Source organism: Budorcas taxicolor, chromosome 21, assembly GCF_023091745.1.
Source record: "Budorcas taxicolor isolate Tak-1 chromosome 21, Takin1.1, whole genome shotgun sequence".
Classification (NCBI taxonomy): Eukaryota; Metazoa; Chordata; class Mammalia; order Artiodactyla; family Bovidae; genus Budorcas; species Budorcas taxicolor.
The window spans coordinates 44,368,808-44,390,106 of NC_068930.1; the positions used below are offsets into that span (position 1 = coordinate 44,368,808).

Genomic DNA, 21,299 nt, shown 5'->3' on the forward strand with positions numbered 1-21,299 from the left:
ATATTATGTAAATATAATTAGGCAATTAATTTTAATTTTGGCTTATGTATATGGCAATGGAATACTTGAGAACTTACATATTACCATATTTGCATATTTATGTTTCATTTATCAAATGTATAAAAATTACTTAAGAAGATACAAAGGTTTATCAAGCAGGTGATTGCATTATTTAAAGGAAATCAAATACATTAAAATGTTTGAAAGTATCTAAATAATTGGATTTGCAAAGGATATTAATTCTTCAAAGATTCTTATATGTGACTGTCTCCTAGAGTAAAAATTTAAAATATAAGCTGCAAGATTAAGACTAACATCTGAATCTATACTTTAAAAACTTGAAAACTAAATTCTAAAACGAATGTAAATATCTGAATAGCCTTCACACAAAAATTACCCCCAAGGCCCTGAATATTTTATATTTAAAACTTGACATAGAAAGTACCATATGAAAAGAGAAAAGAACAATATGTGAGTTATGATGAGCATATTCACTTATAGAATGAACACTTTCATTTTGTAATTTATCTGAATTTCTCACCTTTTCGGCTGTTAATGGGGTATATTAGTATCCTGTTACTTCTGTAATAAACTACCACAAACTTAGCAACTTTGAAAAACACAGATTTATCCTCTCAGAGTTCTGGAGTCCAAAGTCAATTTCACAGAGTTAAAGTCAATGTGTGGTTCTTCTAGAGGTTCTAGGGGAGAATCATTTTTCTTGTCTTTTTCAGCGTCTAGCTTCAACTGTAAAGCTTGGCTCAAGGTTTTCCAAATAGCCCCCAGCCCAGTTTCTGCTGTCACATCTCTCCCTATTATTATACTCGGTGTCCTCCTGTTTTCCTCTCATAATGACCCCAGCATTCCTTGGTTCCCAGCCCATTTCCTCCAACTTCAAAGTCAGCAACAGGAATCCAGTCCTTCTTAGGTTTGTAATCTTTCCTGCTTCTCAGTCTCATCCGTCTGACCTATCCTAGAAGATTCACCACTTTTAAGGGTTTACACGATGGGACTGGCCACCCATATAAAATTCTTAATATTACTTCAGAGAATCCAGGATACTCTCCTGACCTCAAAATACTCAGCCAACATCTATAAAGTCCCTCTGCCGTATCATTTGCAGGTTCCAGGAATTAAGATGTGGACATCTTTGAGGATCACTATTCATCCATTATATGTGGCAATTCTATAATTTTCAAAATAAAAGAAAAACATAGGTTTCAAAATAAAAGAAAAACAATTATTTAACTGAAGTATAAAATTATAATAGTTCGTGCGTGGAAAATTCCAAACAGAAATGATCATACAAAATCAAATTTCTTTTCAAATGGCTTTAGACCCCATTTACTTGCATCATTTTCAACACTGTAATTTCTGAACCTAAAAGTCTTACTATTACTTCAACAGTATAATCATCAATAGAAGTCAAGCATAGAGGACTAGGTATACCTCATATATTTGCTTCTTCCAGGCTCTACCTGTGAATAGCTTAAGAAAATACGAGATATAACCTACACATTATTATCATGGGACAACACGATTTCCAAAAAATTATCTCCCTTATTTGCCTACTTGTTTTTTAAATATAAGACAAGTTTTCTAAGTAATCAAGGATATTGATGTGCAATTTCTCTCCTTTCTGCTAACCACATTATACTTTCTGCAGACGAGAGAATAAAAGAGAGTACAACGTGAAACTATGATAGTGTTATCCCTCTGCATGTAAGTCAGAGTATTCTGCCTTTGTGATGGTTGCCAAGGGTACTGGAGCTTCAAGGCAGGCCTTTCTGTTTACTTACTTGAATTAACAAGGGTAGCATGAATCACCAAAATAAGTAAAATTATTTGCTGTTGGAAACAAAAACACATACATAAGTATCACGGCACCTTGATTTACACTGACTGGTTGGAAAAATAGAGTGCAAATTATTTTAGATACTATATTCAAACTCAGATCTAATTAACTGGTTTATGAAATCAATTGTAAATATTGGCTATATCTTCAAGTTATACAGAAACTTTGCATCAAAGAGGATAGCAGTAGTCTAATCAAAGTAAGGTTTTTGTTTTTAGCCCAAGAATCCACTTAGAATAGTTACTCAAAGTGACATAGTTAATACATATAATCTGAAGACTCCATGAAATAGATTTGACATGTAAGTTTTGCTTTTATTTTTAAATATACAAAGACATTTGGCCAAAAGGCAACACAATGTCTGTCCTAAGTAAGGTTTTCTTTCTGTTTTTGTTTGTTGCTTGTTTTTAACTTAAAACTCTACCGTTTTTATCCGTAAACATACAATTTAAAGGATTTCCAGGACAACAGACACAACTGGGACTGTCCCAGGTAAGTGGGCATCTGCTCACTCTATGTAACTCCACTCAATTAAATTAGTCCATTCTTATTGTATGTTCACTTTTGCTCCATATTCCTCCCAGAGAATTGAATAAGAGCTAAGATCATGCAAGATCTTTCATTCTTTGCAAATCTATGCAAGCTGTTGGATTTCTTTAAATACTCTAAAACTCTACATCCCAGGTGACAACAGGTGCCACAGTAGCAGATGGAATTAGCATGTGTCAAAGGGAAGGCCACAGAACCTTCCTGTCAAGAAACTACTCTGAACCTAAGTAATTTTTTCTCAGTACTGATCATTGGTAGAGAAGAGTCAGGCACGAGCAATTCACTTTACTACTTACTCCTTGAACAGCAACTGCTGCTGTTGCTGCTGCTAAGTCGCTTCAGTCGTGTCCGACTCTGTGCGACCCCATAGACGGCAGCCCAACAGGCTCCTCTGTCCCTGGGATTCTCCAGGCAAGAACACTGGAGTGGGTTGCCATTTCCTTCTCCAAAGCATGGAAGTGAAAAGTGAAAGTGAAGTCCCTCAGTCATGTCTGACTCCTAGCGACCCCATGGACTATAGCCTACCAGGCTCCTCCATCCATGGGATTCTCGAGGCAAGAGTACTGGAGTGGGTTGACATTGCCTTCTCTGCAACTGATGCTATGTTCTCCTAATTCAAGATGGTTTATCTCAAGATAAGGCTTACAGGCATAGTGCTATACTAGGAAACATCTAGTAAATTCAGATTTCTACTACAGCCAGATAGGTCTTTGCCTTCTTGTCAGCCAAGAGATCACCAGTGAGTAATGTCAAAAGAGAATTCCCTAGGAACTTGTCTGTTATACTAAAGCTGCAAAGTTCCAAATATATCAAAGACAGGCAATATTTCAGGTACATTTCCAATCCATCAGGGCTGAATATAACTACTTTCCTATATGCTTCCCAATAGTCATTCAGGGCAGGAACCCTTAGGATAAAACTGAGTTATATCATACTTTAAATCAAATCATGTCCACTTATACAAGCAATTACATTGCTGTAAAGCCTAAAGACCGGAGAAAGCGATGGCACCCCACTCCAGTACTCTTGCCTGGAAAATCCCACGGATGGAGGAGCCTGGTGGGCTGCAGTCCATGGGGTCGCCAATAGTCGGACACGACTGAGCGACTTCCCTTTCACTTTTCACTTTCCTGCATTGGAGAAGGATATGCAACCCACTCCAGTGTTCTTGCCTGGAGAATCCCAGGGACGGGGGAGCCTGGTGGGCTGCCGTCTATGGGGTCGCACAGAGTCGGACACAACTGAAGCGACTCAGCAGCAGCAGCAGCAGCAGCAAAGCCTAAAGACAGTACAATTAGTCTACACAGCAAGTGCTGGCCTTAGCCCTGTACACAGACAACGCAAAGGAGCAATTCACTATCCAGATTGGTTAGCACTACTAAAGTGGAAAGGAAAACTTCCATGGGGTCTGCAATTGATTATGTATAAGTGAGAGTTTACCGTAGGGTAGGCTAATTCATAAGTGACCAAAAATAGGCAAATACATTAAATTTATAGAAAAGAGGGAATATACTTGCACACCATAATCCTTAGCATATGCACACAGTCAATCCACATACTTCTCAAATGAAAAACAACCACTGACAGGCACTCTTCTTAAGACCCTTAACTATTTTCTCAGAATCTTCTCATAATCAATGTCTTATTTAAGAAGAAAGAAATGATTCACTGATTTTCATAAGTGGCTAAGATTCTTTACATCCACTAGTCCTGAGCCACACTGGACCAATACATAATCTTACCATAATCGCTTCTTCCAAAACACCTCCATGTCCACATTTCCTAGGAAGGAAGTGCTGTGAACCAACCCAGGAAATTTAATCACACCAGATAATTAACTTCTCTGAATAAACAACAGTTGGTGTCTGGAAATTTATAAAGATGGGTGAGGATTGGCTATCCTTACATCTTCTTATCGGAGTACAATGAAAGCACATACCAAACCAGATTCTGCTACATAGATATTTATTTATAAATATCTAAATAACAAGTAGATACACTGCAGTTTATATGACTCCTCAAGGGTAATCCATGTTTCTAAAATATCACTACTTCAGGCAATCACGTATCTCTAAAGGCTCTAATATCCCCAATGAGAGTCCATATTTCATGTCCCTTATGAGTATCTTGCCACTGATAAGATGGGGGACATGCCGTGGTATCCCCCAAAGTGGTTAGAATCTCAGCTGACCTGACCACTAACTGGGATATGAACCAAAATAAGCAAGTCTTCTAGACTAAGAAATAATTTAAACTAACAGAAATAATATCACACTGTCAAAGCTGAAGTGTTTTTAAATAGGGAGTTTAATGTAAGGGAGTTTAACATTCCCCTCCCTTTCAATTTGGTAATTTCAGACTCTGTATAGACCTATGGCCATTCCAGCTCTCCCTGTTCTTAGGATTACCTACAGTGATGGGAAAAAAGAATTGAGTGCTTTTGCTTTTTACCTAATAGTTACATGATTAGAGTAGTAAATGATTTAACCTTTCTGACCCTTATTCAGCTCCTTCAACCTTAAAATGGAGAGAAAATGACTATCACAAAGAGCTACTGTGAAAACCAGACACGACAAACGCCAAGAAGCTAAGATACAGACAGGCACCCAAGAGTCCATGCCAGGAAGGTGTGGCTCCTGGAGGCTCCCTTTTGCGGGCCTCGTTACCATGAGCAGAACCCTTCCTGAAACTCTCCCAGTCAAGTCCTCTCGGAGCTGCTATCTGAACCCCTCATCTGTGACATTGTGAAAACTTCCCAAGCGGACTATCTGCTTGTAAAAAGCCACTTCCAGACCTCTCCCAATGCTTTCCCTGATGGGACCGTTCCTGCTGATTGAATCCATAAGAGGTCAGGGCTGCCACTCTCCTTCGCTGCCCTCAGGTGCCACGAGTCTCAAAATCCCACAAGCCTCACTGCTGGTAACCTACTCGAATCTGCTCAGTCACCCTGGATTCAATGCCATCACCACAGCTTAAATGCCACCCTTTCTGTACCCAACCATTCCCGCAATTCCTCCCTGCTTTTAACAATGGTGAAAACCACAGCGGCTTGTGGCTCGTATTTTCATGATCATATTCATATTTTTCATTCATTTCATGACATGTATGTAAAAAAAAAAAAAAAAGATTGCTGACAATTATGGAGCAAGGAATTCAGACATTTTTGAAATTGTGCCTAAATACAAGCAGCAAATTCAACAAATTCCTCAACAATTAGTGACCTAGAGAGAAAAAAAGCCAATGAACCAGTGAAGCAATGAAAAGTACATAACTTTTTTCCCTTTTCATTAAAATAAGTTGAACAAAATCTGTGCATGATTGCCTATTTAAAAATCTAATCTTCATATTTGCCAACATTGCTTAGTTGCTGTATCAACTGTCTAGCTTTAGTCTAATAAAGCCTTTTTTAAACTTTAGGAGAAATTTCTATACAGGAAATTATAAATTTGGACAGGCATAACTGTGTCTCAATATGTAGTATTCTTATATCAATTCTCACCATTTTAAGTATATAAATTGTAAAATATTGGCCAAATGGCCACAGTGGCCATGTAATTAAAGGCTTTATTTATTTAATTATCTGTTTTCTGTGAGACTAGAAAGACAAACAAGAAACAGCATAATGTGGGTTTCTCTGTTGCCAAATAACTTCAAGTGGTGCTGTCATTATTGGTTTTTAATGGGAAAAAAATATTTGGTTGACAGTATCAGAGGAATTCCTGGGGAAATTTCACATATTCTTGTAGATGGAAAAAAAACTTTTACTATCTGTGAGCAAAACAACCATTTTCTCTGTATCTAAGTTCTATGAAAACAAAAAAAAAAATTGATACACTTTTTCTTTTTGTTGTATGTTCTTCTAACATATTTCGGCCTCAAGGAAAGACTTATGAAACTTAAATCTTATTTTCAAAACCTCTCTAGAATAGAGACATTGGGGACATTAAAAGATGAGCACTATCTTTAAAAACATTCTATATTTTTAACCTGTATTTCCACATCCAGGCTTAGATCTTACAGATGAACTGAGGTGACTATCCGAAGTCAAAAGCATTAGCTATTTTCAGTACACAAAAACAATGCAAGCAAATATATTTTTAAAAAGAACCTTTATGTTATGATCAACTCCAATGGAACTGAATTTTATTCACTTCTAATTCAATCTGAGTCCAGCCCTGCTATCTTGATGATTACATTAGTCTTTCACTACAACTTGAGAACTTATTAGGAAAAGGAGTATGTCAAGGCTGTATATTGTCACCCTGCTTATTTAACTTCTATGCAGAGTACATTATGAGAAATGCTGGGCTGGAAGAAGCATAAGCTGGAATCAAGATTGCCGGGAGAAATATCAATAACCTCAGATACGCATATGATACCACCCTTATGGCAGAAAGTGAAGAGGAACTAAAGACCCTCTTGATGAAAGTGAAAGAGGAGAGTGGAAAAGTTGGTTTAAAGCTCAACATTCAGAAAACTAAGATCATGACATCTGGTCCCATCACTTCATGGGATATAGATGGGCAAACAGTGGAAACAGTGTCAGACTTCATTTTGGGGGGCTCCAAAATCACTGCAGATGGTGACTGCAGCCATGAAATTAAAAGATGCTTACTCCTTGGAAGGAAAGTTATGACCAACCTAGACAGCATATTAAAAAGCAGAGACCTTTGTCAACAAAGGTCCGTCTAGTCAAGGCTATGGTTTTTCCTGTGGTCATGTATGGATGTGAGAGTTGGACTATACAGAAAGCTGAGCACCGAAGAATTGATGCTTTTGAGCTGTGGTGTTGGAGGAGACTCTTGAGGGTCCCTTGGACTGCAAGGAGATCCAACCAGTCTATCCTAAAGGAGTACAGTCCTGAGTTTTCACTGGAAGGACTGATGTTGAAGCTGAAACTCCAATACTTCGGCCACCTGATGCAAAGAGCTGACTCATTTGAAAAGACCCTAATGCTGTGAAAGATTGAGGTCAGGAGGAGAAGCGGACGACAGAGGATAAGGTGGTTGGATGGCATCACCAACTCAATGCACGTGAGTTTGGGTGAACTTGGGGAGTTGGTGATAGACAGGGAGGCCTGGCGTGCTGCAGTTCACGGTGCCGCAAAGAGTCGGACACGACTGAGCAACTGAACTGAACTGAGAACTTATTCGATGATTCCAGTGTAATACACACAAATATATAGTTTTCATATAATTATGCATTCCACTTTTTTTCTTCAAAGGATGAACAATTACTGATTATTGTTGTCTGAAAGTTTTATAATGGAGCATGAACTTCCATGAGTGGTAACTAGTAGCTGGGAAAATATCTGGAGAAAGACTTGTGACTGGCTTAGCCAAACTTCTATCTTAACTGTTCCCCAGTAAAATCGCCTCTAGCCCCAGTCTAACACTACTGCGTGTGCAAAACTATGTTATTATCAGCTAGTCATCAGATGTAACAGTTTAGCAAACTAGCTCTAGATGCTAGCATGACAGCAAAATGTGATCTCTATAAGCCATTTCCAAGTGTGTTCCTCCTCACATCAATGGTTAATTTGCAAAATAACTTTTTATTTATCTTGAGGATCAGATCTGAGAATCATTATACTGTTAAATGGGATACCATTACCTGTTTTATTTTGCTTTTTATCAAACGAGATATCATTGGAATTCCACTCGCAATTGAAAAGGAATTAAATCAACTTGGCAAAAATAATAAAAAGCAATATAATGATCTTTATCAACCTTTGTGTTTTTCATTTGATAATAATCAAATTGCTCCTTGAAACATTTTAAGAGGTTGAAAATTGAGAGGCAGTATCAAAATGCAACTACTCATAACATTTGCCCTATTGTAGAGGGCAAGGGAAAAAAATGTTACCTTGGCCTTACGGCCATATTGCTAATTAATACAATTTTAATTTTATATTGAGATAAGAATGAGACAATAGAGTATACATTTCTTTTGTTAATAAAACAGTATGCTAGTCTATAAAGCCTCACATATCTGTAACACTATTTATTAGTCACCTATATACCGGCAGTATATTTAATCCTCTACACATATTATCTTTACTCTTCAGAGTAATCTTAGATAAGTGACAACTATACATTTATAGGATTTTGATTTGTCTAGTAAGGTCATTAAAAGGCATCCTGGAGAAGGCAATGACACGCCACTCTAGTACTCCTGCCTGGAAAATCCCATGGATGGAGGAGCCTGGAAGGCTGCAGTCCATGGGGTCGCTGAGGGTCGGACACGACTGAGCGACTTCACTTTGACTTTTCACTTTCATGCATTGCAGAAGGAAATGGCAACCCACTCCAGTGTTCTTGCCTGGAGAATCCCAGGGACAGGGGAGCCAAGTGGGCTGCCGTCTATGGGGTCGCGCAGAGTCGGACACAACTGAAGTGACTTAGCAGCAGCACCAGCATGAATAAATAGTGAAGACCTACATACAACCATCTCACAGAAGAATAAAAATAATTGGCAAAATAAAGTTTCAAATCTCCCTTAATGGTTATGACAGGAGTTTGGTGATACAGAGCAACACGTTCATAAAATACTAATAGTTTTCCAGCTCCACCTCTAACCTCCTCTCTCACATACACACAGACTATAGCTGTCACAGAAAAGTCTTTCCAATTTATTTTAATCCTGGATCTAAAGATCTAAAGTAATTCATATATTTGTCAAAATAGCCAATTGTCCAATTCTCCCAGCCCAAAGTTTGGAAGGCTTACTCAAATATTTCCTTGGGAGAAGTGTTCAACAACATTCACTGATATGAAAAGGTTTTTAGTTCTGTGTATTGATAGAAAAAACATAAAGGAGAGTTTCTCTTTTGCATCATAAGATATATAATAAGGCCTCAATTTTACAGCCTATAATGCAAATTATTAAACAATACTTTAACATATGGTGGCTATACACAGATAACTGCTGCTGCTACTGCTGCTAAGTCACTTCAGTCGTGTCTGACTCTGTGTGACCCCATAGACGTCAGCCCACCAGGCTCCCCCGTCCCTGGGATTTAGGCTTGCAAAATTATGTTTCAAAACACACTTAGATACTTAGACAATATACTACATATGTATATATTAGACATATATTACACAGGCATTACATATATATCAAAATATACTCTTACTCTAAACTAAACTTGAAAATTTTAAATACACCATATTAAAGCATTATATTACTTTAAGAATCACTTACTGAACTGACACATTCTATACTTCATCATTAAATCAGAAATAACAGAAATGATGACAACTGTAAATTGTCAATGATGACAATGATGACAGTGTAAATGATGACAATACAGTGATGATAAATGAAAATTCTGAATAAAAATATACAAACCTACAACCCAAACGTCTATTTGCTTAAAAGGATTTTGTTGGTCTAAGTGTGCTGACCTGGTCAAACAGCCAGTCACTCCCAGTTTCTTCAATCTGTGTAGAAGTAGCATAGCTAAAATTAACAATAAAAATTAAAGTGACACTACAAGTGTTAAGAAAACAACTTATAATTAAGAAAGCAAAACAACTATAAACAGAGCACAGCTGCTCTCAAACTAAGGCACTATCCTTTGTTTTACCTTTAATGAGCTATCTTCCCTAAAATTTCACTTCTTAATTTCCTTGGTCAGAAAAATGACTATGCAAAGTGAAAATATGCCAGGAGCCTTAGAGATGCTATTACTTCATTTAAGTAAATTCTAAAGGGAAATATGAGTTGTCTATCTAGTAAGATAACAGGCAAAATGAATGCATAGTCCTATTAATTGCATTCCACATCCCTAATACTGCTTTTTTAGGAAGAGTGTGTGTGTGCACATAGATGCTCATATTCAAGGTTCTTTTGATAGTAGAAAGTAACAATGTTTCAAAATGAAGTCAATTACTGTAACTGTTTTTTACCCTCCAGAAAATAATAGTCATGAATACTATCTAACATGATACATATCTTCATATACAACCAGCCTTCAAGGTTACATGCTTGCAAAGTAAAGAAATAAGCATAATATAGAGAAAACATTAAACCAATATTTCCCCAAATATACTGTCTCTATATTCATAAAGTGTTACATACCAAGATGTATGCGACACTTTATAGATTTTTCACCTAAACTAAAATATTTTTTAAAAAATCAACTGAATCACTTTGCTGTATACCTGAAACACAGTGTAAATTAACTATGCTCCAATATAATATAAAAACTGTATTAAATGTTAAAAAAATTTTTTTTAATTCTTTGGCTATATAATTCAGTACATACTTAGGGTACATTTATCTTAAAATCAGAATATTTTTGCTCAGTTACCATCAAAAATTTTCAAGCGTAATCATATATCTGCCACTTAGCAAACCTACATGATTAACAAAAAACCATAAATTCTAAGTAATAGCAACAATAACTTAAAATACTATTTCTCAGAGATAGACCTCTCTTATTTAGCTCATTCCACAGTCGTTCATCCCACGGAAAATGTCCCATGAATGTTGCTGATAGAAACTGAACTGTCAGCTAATATTTCCAAAAATTTAAGATAGTCTGATCTCTGTTCGTATTTAGGAAACTCTCAAAGCTATCACATGAAAACCTTCTTAACATGTTACAATGCAATGAACGTGGAGGGCTCAGAAAATCTAGAGAAATCTGCTGAGAACTCTACAGGACTCCATTCTACATAGTAAATTGTAAATGACTTCTAAATCCCAGCACTGTCCTAAAACATTCATTTCTCTCCCTTCCTCCCTTTCTTTTTCTCTCCTGTCATCCTATCTCTGAGTTAGTATCTTGAGAAAGTAATTCAAGAGAATCTAAAGTAAGGGACAAAGAAATTGTTCCCATTTCCTTGACTCCACACTGACCCCCTCCTCCATTTCTGCTGTCTCTGCTATCCTGTGATGGATACTCAGCCCTCTTAATCTTGAGGTATAATTGTATCTCAAGATAGATGACAGAAAACAGATAGGTGAAAATTTTTCCTATCGAGTAAATACCTAATTACAGTATCCTGTATATAAATAACTCTCAAATCCACACACATCTCTAAATCTCTCTCTTTGCCACAACATACCCCCCTGCAAAAAAAAATAGTGTGAGATCTTTATTCAGCTATCCCAAACAAACTCTCAAACTCTTAGAGACAGAACTACTAGAATAAATAGAAAACGAAGGGGTTCCCCTTGTAAATCAGTCACCAGGACTGGTGATTTCCCTTTGCCAGTGTTTCTCCAGGTCTCTCCTCCAGAGCTTTGGCTCAGGATTCTATTAGCTCATGAGCTTCAGTTTTCCTTCTGCCATAACATTTTTGGCCTTCTAAAACATATTCCACAAAGCAAATCCATCTTTCAGCTGTCCTTGATTTCTCTATGTAGAAGATACAGAGATTCCTAGTAATTTGAGTTCATCTTAATTGACAAGCCTTTTCGTAATTTTACTTTCTCTAAATATTCTAGTCACTATCCTATTCCACAGGTGCTTTCTGCTGCTCTCCTGAACACATATCATCCCCTCCACAAGGCATTCCTCTTGGTAGTTACAGAGATAAGAATTCACTCTTCATTCAGTTTCTAGTCTCAAACCTCTTGAAACATGCATATTTCTCCTCATTCTAAATTCCATCAAGGTGTGGCTATATGCGTGTGTGTGTGCACGGGTGTGTGCACAGGCACGCCCTTTAAAACTGTTCAAAGATAGTCTGTCCATATTAATTTGACCCAATGAATATTATCTGTAACTCACTTACTTTCAGCTAAAATTCTATACAATCACATTAGCTCTTTAAGAAACTTTACCTTAGGTTCTTTATGTGCTTATTCAGTATTGTCCTTTAATTAACTGGCTTGCACTCCAATGGAAATGGTTGTAGACTGCAACTTCCATTAAGGGAAGGCTTTCAGTGCCCAGGAGAACGCTCCTGTTAACCTGCAACAGACACTTCACAGTATTGATGATGCTGCTGCTGCTGCTGCCAAGTTGCTTCAGTCGTGTCCGACTCTGTGCGACCCCATAGAGGGCAGCCCACCAGGCTCCGCAGTCCCTGGGATTCTCCAGGCAAGAGTACTGGAAGGGCTGCCATTGCCTTCTCCAACAGTATTGATGAGGAGAGGGCATATGATATGACTTGAAACAGAATTAGACAGTATCTGCCATTTACGTGGAAGATGCAAAAAACTGAGTCACACGTATTATAAAATGTCACTCCGTTCAATAAACAAAAATCCTGACACTCACTGTTAACTTAGTCTGGCCTCCAGAACTTTTACAACTTTTAGACTAGTGATTTCTCCCTAGGGATTTTTCCTAATATTTCTGTGCTCAGTGCTACAATTCACCACACAGGTTTAGCAAATTCTGTTCCAAACAGTTTAAAGAAAGCTTTCATGATTAGTCAAGGGATCTTTATAAAGCAAGTACCAGTCAGTCCTTCAGGGTTGAAATTCAGCACCTTTAAAGACCTCTGTCTCCACCCAGAAATCCTTGCTGTTTACACTAAGAAGACTGGCGCCACGGCCCCCTTTCCTTTACACTCTTATCACCCCCTTCCATGCAACTCCCCTCTGGACCGCCACAGAAACAACCTGAAATTCAAAATCGCACTATAAACAGCGACAGGCGGGCCAGGTCTCCTCCCTGGGCGGCATAGTCCAGGATAATGGCTCCTTTTCCACCCTGCCTTTGGTGGCCGCTGTCCAAAGTCCCACAACCTCAAACGTGGGGGCACAGCCAGCCTGGGGTGCTCCTGGACAGGACCCCTCCCATTCACATGCCTGTGTACTGGCTTCAAAGCTCCACTATCAGTGCCCTGGAAATCAAAATCCAGAAGGCTGCAACTTTCAGATTTATCATTGAAAAAACTGCGCCCATGTTCAGAGTTGGGAATAGAACACAAGGAGGTGGGGAGCTGTGGTCTGGTCATTTGTTTTCACAGCTGGCCGAGTCAATCATTCTCTCTTAAAAGCTTATTTGACAGGTGAGAAATTCCTCCTCTCTAGATCATTCCAGGAACTCCTCAGCATCAATCTGAGCTGGGAGAGGGGCCTGAAGGGGAAGGGAGTGGTGCTGAAATCGTGCTGAGCGTGTCCCCAGGGAAACTCTAGTGCAGGAAGGAGGATTTCGGCGCCAGGAATGTGCTGGTCCAGGGTCCAGAGCGAAGAGAGGGGAGAGCCGAGAAGTCTTTACTGAGAGGGAGAGAGGTGCGACCAGAAAATAGAAGATACCTGGAAATGTCCTGAAAGGGATGGAATTGGGGGAGAAGGATGCGGACTGGAGAGAAATCGGGAATAGGAAGAGGTTGGGGCAAGGGGGGAACAGAACAACACGAAGTGCAGAGCCTCGGATGCGGGCGTCCAACCTCGGCCGGTGTCGGACCCTTCCAGAGCGCCGGCTAGGCTGGCTGCCGGCCGAGCCCCCGGAGCCGGAAAGTTGGCGCAGCGAGGGGCGGCCGGAGGGCAGTGCCCCCAGCGCGGCCGGGAGGCGCCGGGCTCAGAGTCGCGCGGCGCCTTACCTTCTGGTCGACGATAGAGCAAGCCATCTCGCGGACGTGCGCCAGGCTGTAGTCCCCGGACGAGTCCTGCAGCAGCAGCACCGGCTCGCGGCTCAAGCCGATCTGCAGATGGAAGGAGATGCCCCCGGCCGGGGCCGCGACGGGATTCAGGAACGGCGCGGGCCCCGGCCCGGACCCCGGGACCAGCGCGGCCGCCGCCGCGGCTGCTGCCGCCGCCACGGGCAGCAGCGGGCTGGGCGGCCGCAGGACCGGAGGGGCGCTCATCGCTCGGCCGGGCGCACCGAGGGCCGCGGGGCCCGGCGGCTGAAAAGTTTTGCTGCCGCCGAGCCGGGAGCTTCTTTCTTCAAGAGTCGAAGCGGAAAATAAAAACTTTCCGGAAAAGTCCCCGCGCGGGGGGAAGGGCGAGGGGATGAGGATCGGGAGGGGAGGGGGTGGAGAGAAAATGGCCGAGGCGGGAGGGCTGCGCCGCCGGCAGCGCGGGCGGCGCGCGGGGGAGGCGCCGCCGCGCGGAGGAGCAGCAGCTGCGGCGCGCGCGGAGGGACAGGGCGGCGGGTCTGCGAGGCCGGGGCGCCGGGCGGGGGCGGGGAAGGGGGCGCGAGGGGCGGGGTAGGGGAGCGAGGGGCGGGCGCTGCGGAGCCACCACCCGGCCGGCGCCGGAGCCGCAAGAGCCGCGGCCGCGCGGCCGCACTGGCCGCAGTGTGCCCGGTGGCCGCCCCCTGCGCCCGAGGTTCCCTGGGCCTGAGCCTCCCCTGGCCCGGGCAGGATAAGCAGCAGGGCGTGGGGCCGCCTCCGCGAGCATGGTTCGACCCTGCCCTCCCTCCCTCCAGGACCCCGCTCTCTTCGCTGTCCCGGCTGCCCGACTGCGGACGGATGGGACTGGGCGCCCTTCCTACAACCCGCTGCCCGGGACCAGGAGCTTCACGGCCCCCACAGTCCTCGCCTCATCGTCCAAGTGTCCGAGGACGACGCACTTCTACCCGTGAGGTGGCCTGTGCTAAACTCAAGAATGCCAAAGCCTGCGTTTCTCCGTGGGTCTTACTTTCGGAGGGAAGATGAAAACAGAGGATCCTTGGAAACCCACTTACATCCCAGGTCCTTCCAGGAACCCTTGGGTTCGTTGCCAAAGAGGGTGGGAACCCAATCCACGGAAATATATTTAACCTGTCTTTACTTTTTTAGACACTGACACACCCTGATACCAAAGCCCACGCATTTCACCGCAGCTCCCAAGGCACCAGACATAAGTTGCTAAACTCAAGACTAAGTTCTCTTTTGAAAGAGAAGGCATTGTCTACATTTTTTAAAAAGAGGAAGGTCTGATGCAGTCTCTGTCCCTTAACCCTTATTCTTGGTGTCAAGCTTCTACCCCGCAGTCCTCAGAATCCGTTCCTTCACTGTAAAGTCAGCTTTATATAAAGCAGTGATGCTCCCAGCGCCGCTGCTATCTAGGTTGGGCACCATCGGCTTTAGTTTTGATAGTTGTTCCCTGTTGTTGCCTTTGTTGTAGTTTTGGCGGGGTGGGGAGGTGGGAAGGGTGCTTGGGAATGAATTCTGCTCTTCTCCTCCCACCAGGGCATGCTTCGCACATTGCACAGGGTGGGTAACGGTGGGGCCTCGACCTTTGAAAGGCCCTGCCACAGTGATGTGCTGACTGTCACCATCTTGGAATACTTAATGGTTTTCTGTTTGTTTGTTTGTTTTTTCATTTTGCAGTATGTTAGTTGCTCAGTCGTGTCCGAATCTTTGCAACCCCATGGACTGTAGCCTGCCAGTCTCCTCTATCCTTGGAATTCTCTAGGCAAGAATACTGGAGTGGGTAGTCATTTCCTTCTCCGGGGCATCTTCCCCACCCAGAGATCAAACCCAAGTCTCCTGCATTGCAGGCAGATTCTTTACCACTGCGCCACCAGGGAAGCCTGGGAGACAGACAAATTATGTAGCCCGCTTTTCCACTTCCTAGTCCTTCCCCTTATATGGCACAAGCATGCGCAAACACACACACACGCAAACTAATAATGTATGTTTTATTTTGTACTGTTACATTGTTTATGTCTTGACCTCTGTTTCTGACCCAAGACGTGACATTTCAAGGTGATTTTCTCTTCAAGCCTCTTTCCCAGGGTCAGTAATGGAGACCTGAATGTCCTCAAAGGCATTGTCACTCACTGCTCTAGAAGAGACCTGAGTTTTTTTTGTCTCTGGATTTGATGGTGTGAGAAGGTCTGCATGTGTGTTGGCAGTTTCCGTTTACTTACTTAAAAAGTGGTTCACTTCATCTATCCATCCATCCCTCCATCCCTCCATCCATCAATCACATGTTCCTGTGGGGTCCGACTCTTTGCGACCCCAAGGACTTAGCCTGCCAGGCTCCTCTGTCCGCTGGTTCTCCAGGCAGGAATACTGGAGTGAGTAGCCATTTCCTCATCCAGGGGATCTTCCTGATCCAGGGATTAAACCCACCCACGTCTCCTGCATTGCAGGTGGATTCTTTACCACTTGAGCCATTGTGGAAGCAATTTCCCTAATATACCAGATTCAGCTAAGGTAGGAGAATCATGGGCTTTCCCAGTGGCTCAGCAGTAAAGAATCTGCCTGTCAATGCAGGAGATTCACCTTCTATCCCCAGGTCAGGAAGATCCCCTGCAGAAGGATATGGCAATTCACTCCACCATTCTTGCCTGGGAAATCCCATGGACAGAAGAGCCTGGTGGGCTACAGTCCATGGGGTCTCAAACGTGTTGGACATAATTTAGTGACGGAACAACAAGGAGAAGACTGGAATTACTCTTAATGCTATGCCTTTTGGTTCTCTGTTGTTTTTTAATGTCAGAAAATGTATTTCATTTTCTTTTAAAGTCTGAATAAAGTCAATATTCCCACAATTTCCTATTACCAGACAAAAAAGTCTGCTGGTCAGTTTACAAGGCCTTACAAAAAGCTAGTTTTGCTTGACTTTCAGCCAAAACCTGAATGACAGAAAAGGCCCTTAAGAAGATCAGGGGGAGTTACGAACTAGGCATAGGAAACAGCTGGTGTAAAGAAACTGACACAAGAATGTACTGAGCAGTTTCAAGGCGCAGGAAAAGAGGGGCAAGTACCTGAGACGAGGTCAGAGACGTGGTTGAAGCCAGATCACAAAATGTCTTGAAAGCCCATTGTAAAGAGTTTTCGTTCTATTCTCAGTGCACTGTCCAACCACTGGAAGATTTTAAAGCAGGGAATGATAAGATTTAATTAGCATTAAAAAAAAAATCACTCTCTGGCTCTGTGTATAAGAGAAAAGAGTCAAAGCAAAGACACCAGGTTGGATGTTAGCAGTTGTCCAGTCTAAAGACATACATGGCTTGGATGACTCTGGTTGTTAAGTTCAGATACTAAAAAATGTAAAGTTGCAGGATCTAATTTGGAGTCAGAACTGAAGGTCTTAATGATGAATCAGAGGTTTATGGGAAGTAAGAGAACAGTAGAGTTGTGAAAGACTCCTAGATTTCTGAGCAATTAGCCTAATGGTGGTGCTGATAATTGATACAGAGAAGACAGGGAGGAAGCAAGTTTGGGGAGAAATAAGATTTCTGCTTTGTGTTGAATTTGAGATGCCACTAGGTATTCAACTTAGAAATAACAGCTACAGTTGAGTATTTGAGTCTAGAGTTCAGGAAAGAGAGGATGGTCAGAAATACACTTGAAAATCCTAAGTGTGAAGATGTTTCAAAGTGAGATTAGATGAAATCACTAGAAAGAGAGGGGTTGAGGCAGTCATCAGTTATATGAGACAGGAACTTAGATCTCCTACATAGGAAGATAGCTGTGGAACAACAACTTGTTTCCTATACTCTGATTTCTCAATAGTTTGAAGGATGTTGAAGTAATTGAGAAGAAAAACCGGAGCAGGAGAGAGAATTCTAAGGAATTGTAATTCTGGAGAATTAGAATCACTTTCAAGAAGCTGGTAAATTACTGAATGCAAGAGAGTGAATAAAGAGAAACAAGAAGAAAAAGAGTCTCCGAACCATTGGAGGTCCCACATAACAGAAAATTCCCATGGAGTTGGTCATTGCAATTTCTATAGTAGGCACCTGAGATCTGACAGTTTGCCAGCGGCTCCCCATTTTTGCTGAATGACAAGAGGATGAACAATAGCTAATATCTGAAAGAAACCTGATGTGCATCTCTGATGACTGTGAAATTACATACAGGCATCTCTGGTGATTGTGAAATTATATACAGAAAACTTCAAGAGTTTGAAAAAATTCAGTGGCTTTAATCTCTTCTGGGTATTTGAACTTTGGGAAAGTAAAAAAGTATGTAGAGCGTGAATAGCTATTTATACAAAATATATTCACGAATTTTAGGTTTTATTTTTTGAACCATGGCTAACATTCCTGGAATAACAGACTTCTGGCAATAACAGGGAATACCATTTTACAAAGTAGGTTCACTAACCATCTTAGAAAGCAGGTTCAAGATTCGTAAATGACTTAAGTGTGCAGAAGTATGTGGAGGTACTTACAAGGAATTCCAAAAATGAATGTTTTTCCTTTACAGTGGTCTTCAAAAGAGGGTTGGATGTTGAAATAATTTGAGAAATAAATACATTTTATTTTTCTTTATAGCTTATAAATTAACAGTGTTTAAATTCTCAATATAAATTAGCCTTTGAAGGCACTGGGAAGTCCTACAAAAGTTTTTTTTTTTTTTTGACTACACTAAGCTACTTTATTGTCGTGTGAAAACTTCATATCACCAGCTATCCCACCAGTTATTCCAGAATCCTGCTTTCCCACACAGTTCTTCTGCTGTCAATAAGGCATGACTATTCTTCCATTGCATAAACCATGGTTAGAAGCACTGTGGAAAGAAGCGGTGAGAGGCACACTATCTTTCCTTAAAAGTAACTATGATTCTTACAAAAGTTTTATTTCATTTAATGCACTACTTTCTCAACAATTTTTATCTCAGAACCCTGATCATGTATTGTTATTGATGATGATGTTGTTTTTATCACACTATATATCTTAACATTTCACATAGTGAGGGTCCCATAGAACACACTTTGGGAAATGGAGTACTATTCAACAAATGTAAAAGAATTTCAGTTAAATTTTGAAGGTTAAGAAAATCGCTCAGAATTAAAAGCAGATACTTTAAAGAACACCACAAATGGCAAAAACAGATGCATACTGAGTGTCCAGGAGTTCACAATCTGTAATCAGAAAGAGAATTCAGAATAACCTGATTTGAAGAGTTGTCCGTTTGGAAGCACAATATACCTTGTCCAGATGAAACAGACGGTGGAGAAAGAAAAATGAGTAAGAAACATAATGTAATTCTATGGCTGAAAGGATCCTATCTATCCCCAAGTACAATCATTTTACAGCCTAAAAAACTGAAGAGCAGAGAAATTATATACTAATATGGAAAATGGAAATTTGAAAGAGAAAGTATGGTCCCAGAATGGCCGCCTTTTTACACAACTGATCATTGGAAGCTATGAGCGTGAAGATAACAGATGATGAATGGATGATAGATGATTAATGTATACAACAACTATTTTATATTGTTTGTCTCCTTACAAGAGTTTATAAATGATACTGTGCAAATCAGGTTAAATAAAGTTAACGATGCAAAGCTGGCACAACAGAAAAATAATGTCCTAATGAAGATATCAACCATAAAATTATCTGCCAAAGTATTGTTCTGCTAAAGCCTGAGCTTATGACAAAATGTTACCTTGTCTTATTGATAATTTTGTGGCAAATAAAACAGAAAAGAAATGAAGTTCATTATTACCAAGAAGTAAAACTAATTTATTATTTAAGAAAGCAAATTTCAAAACTTCAAAGAAAAAACAAATATGATCCTAGAGTCAGTGACCCTCAGAACGACAGGAGGCCTTCAAAGACAAGCACTTAACTATAAAATCACAAATAATCCAGGTGAGGAATAAATTCAGACAGCAGTATAACTACACTTTAAGTTTTGAATGAGTACATATCTGCAAAGAGAATGAATGACTAGACATAAGCTGTATTAGAAAGTAAATGAAAATAAAAGTTATTCGTGAACCATGAACTTCTAGATGTTCAAGCTGGTTTTAGAAAAGGCAGAGGAACTAGAGATCAAATTGCCAACATCTGCTGGACCATGGAAAAAGCAAGAGAGTTCCAGAAAAACATCTATTTCTGCTTTATCGACTATGCCAAAGCCTTTGACTGTGTGGATCACAATAAACTTTGGAAAATTCTGAAAGAGATGGAAATACCAGACCACCTGACCTGCCTCTTGAGAAATCTGTATGCAGGTCAGGAAGCAACAGTTAGAACTGGACATGGAACAACAGACTGGTTCCAAATAGGAAAAGGAGTATGTCAAGGCTGTATATTGTCACCCTGCTTATTTAACTTTTATGCAGAGTACATCATGAGAAACGCTGGGCTGGAAGAAGCACAAGCTGGAATCAAGATTGCTGGGAGAAATATCAATAACCTCAGATATGTAGATGACACCACCCTTATGGCAGAAAGTGAAGAGGAACTAAAGAGCCTCTTGATAAAAGTGAAAGAGGAGAGTGAAAATGTTGGCTTAGATCTCAACATTCAGAAAACGAAGATCATGGCATCTGGTCCCATCACTTCATGGCAGATAGATGGGGAAACAGTGAAAACAGTGGCTGACTTTATTTTTCTGGGCTACAAAATCACTGTAGATGGTGACTGCAGCCATGAAATTAAAAGACGCTTACTCCTTGGAAGGAAAGTTATGACCAACCTAGACAGCATATTTAAAAGTAGAGACATTATTTTGTCAACAAAGGTCCATCTAGTCAAGGCTATGGTTTTTCCAGTGGTCATGTATAGATGTGAGAGTTGGACTATAAAGAAAGCTGAGTGCCAAAGAATTGATGCTTTTAAACTGTGGTGTTGGAGAAGACTCTTGAGAGTCCCTTGGACTGCAAGGAGATCCTACCAGTCCATCCTAAAGGAGATCAGTCCTGGGTTTTCACTGGAAGGACTGATGTTGAAGCTGAAACTCCAATACTTTGGCCACCCGATGCAGAGAGCTGACTCATTGGAAAAGACCCTGATTTTGGGAAAGTTCACTGACTCAATGGACATGGCTTTGGGTGGACTCTGGGAGTTGGTGATGGACAGGGAGGCCTGGTGTGCTGCAGTTCATGGGGTTGCAAAGAGTCGGACACGACTGAGCAACTAAACTGAACCAAGCTAAAAACAACATGTACTAGCAATATGTGAGATTGCCGAGTTTTTTAAATATTCTCTCCCCCAGAGAATTAACTTGTAGGCAATAACTGAATTTTTCTATTTAATTTTTGCTTACATGAGGTTACACATTTTACTGTGTTCATAGATCACATGTATATCTTCTTT

At 40.9% G+C, this 21,299-nt stretch overlaps 1 protein-coding gene across 2 annotated transcripts in view; it reads right to left on the bottom strand.

Moving 5' to 3' along the window:
- PRKD1 (protein kinase D1) overlaps nucleotides 1-14,175 on the bottom strand; it is a 349,952-nt gene extending 335,777 nt beyond the window's left edge. For both annotated transcript variants that reach the window (XM_052659486.1, XM_052659484.1), the window contains exon 1: nucleotides 13,912-14,175. In XM_052659486.1, coding sequence (XP_052515446.1) covers nucleotides 13,912-14,175 — 264 coding nt within the window. The remainder of the gene's footprint in view (nucleotides 1-13,911) is intronic.
- Between the last annotated feature and the right edge of the window lie 7,124 nt (nucleotides 14,176-21,299).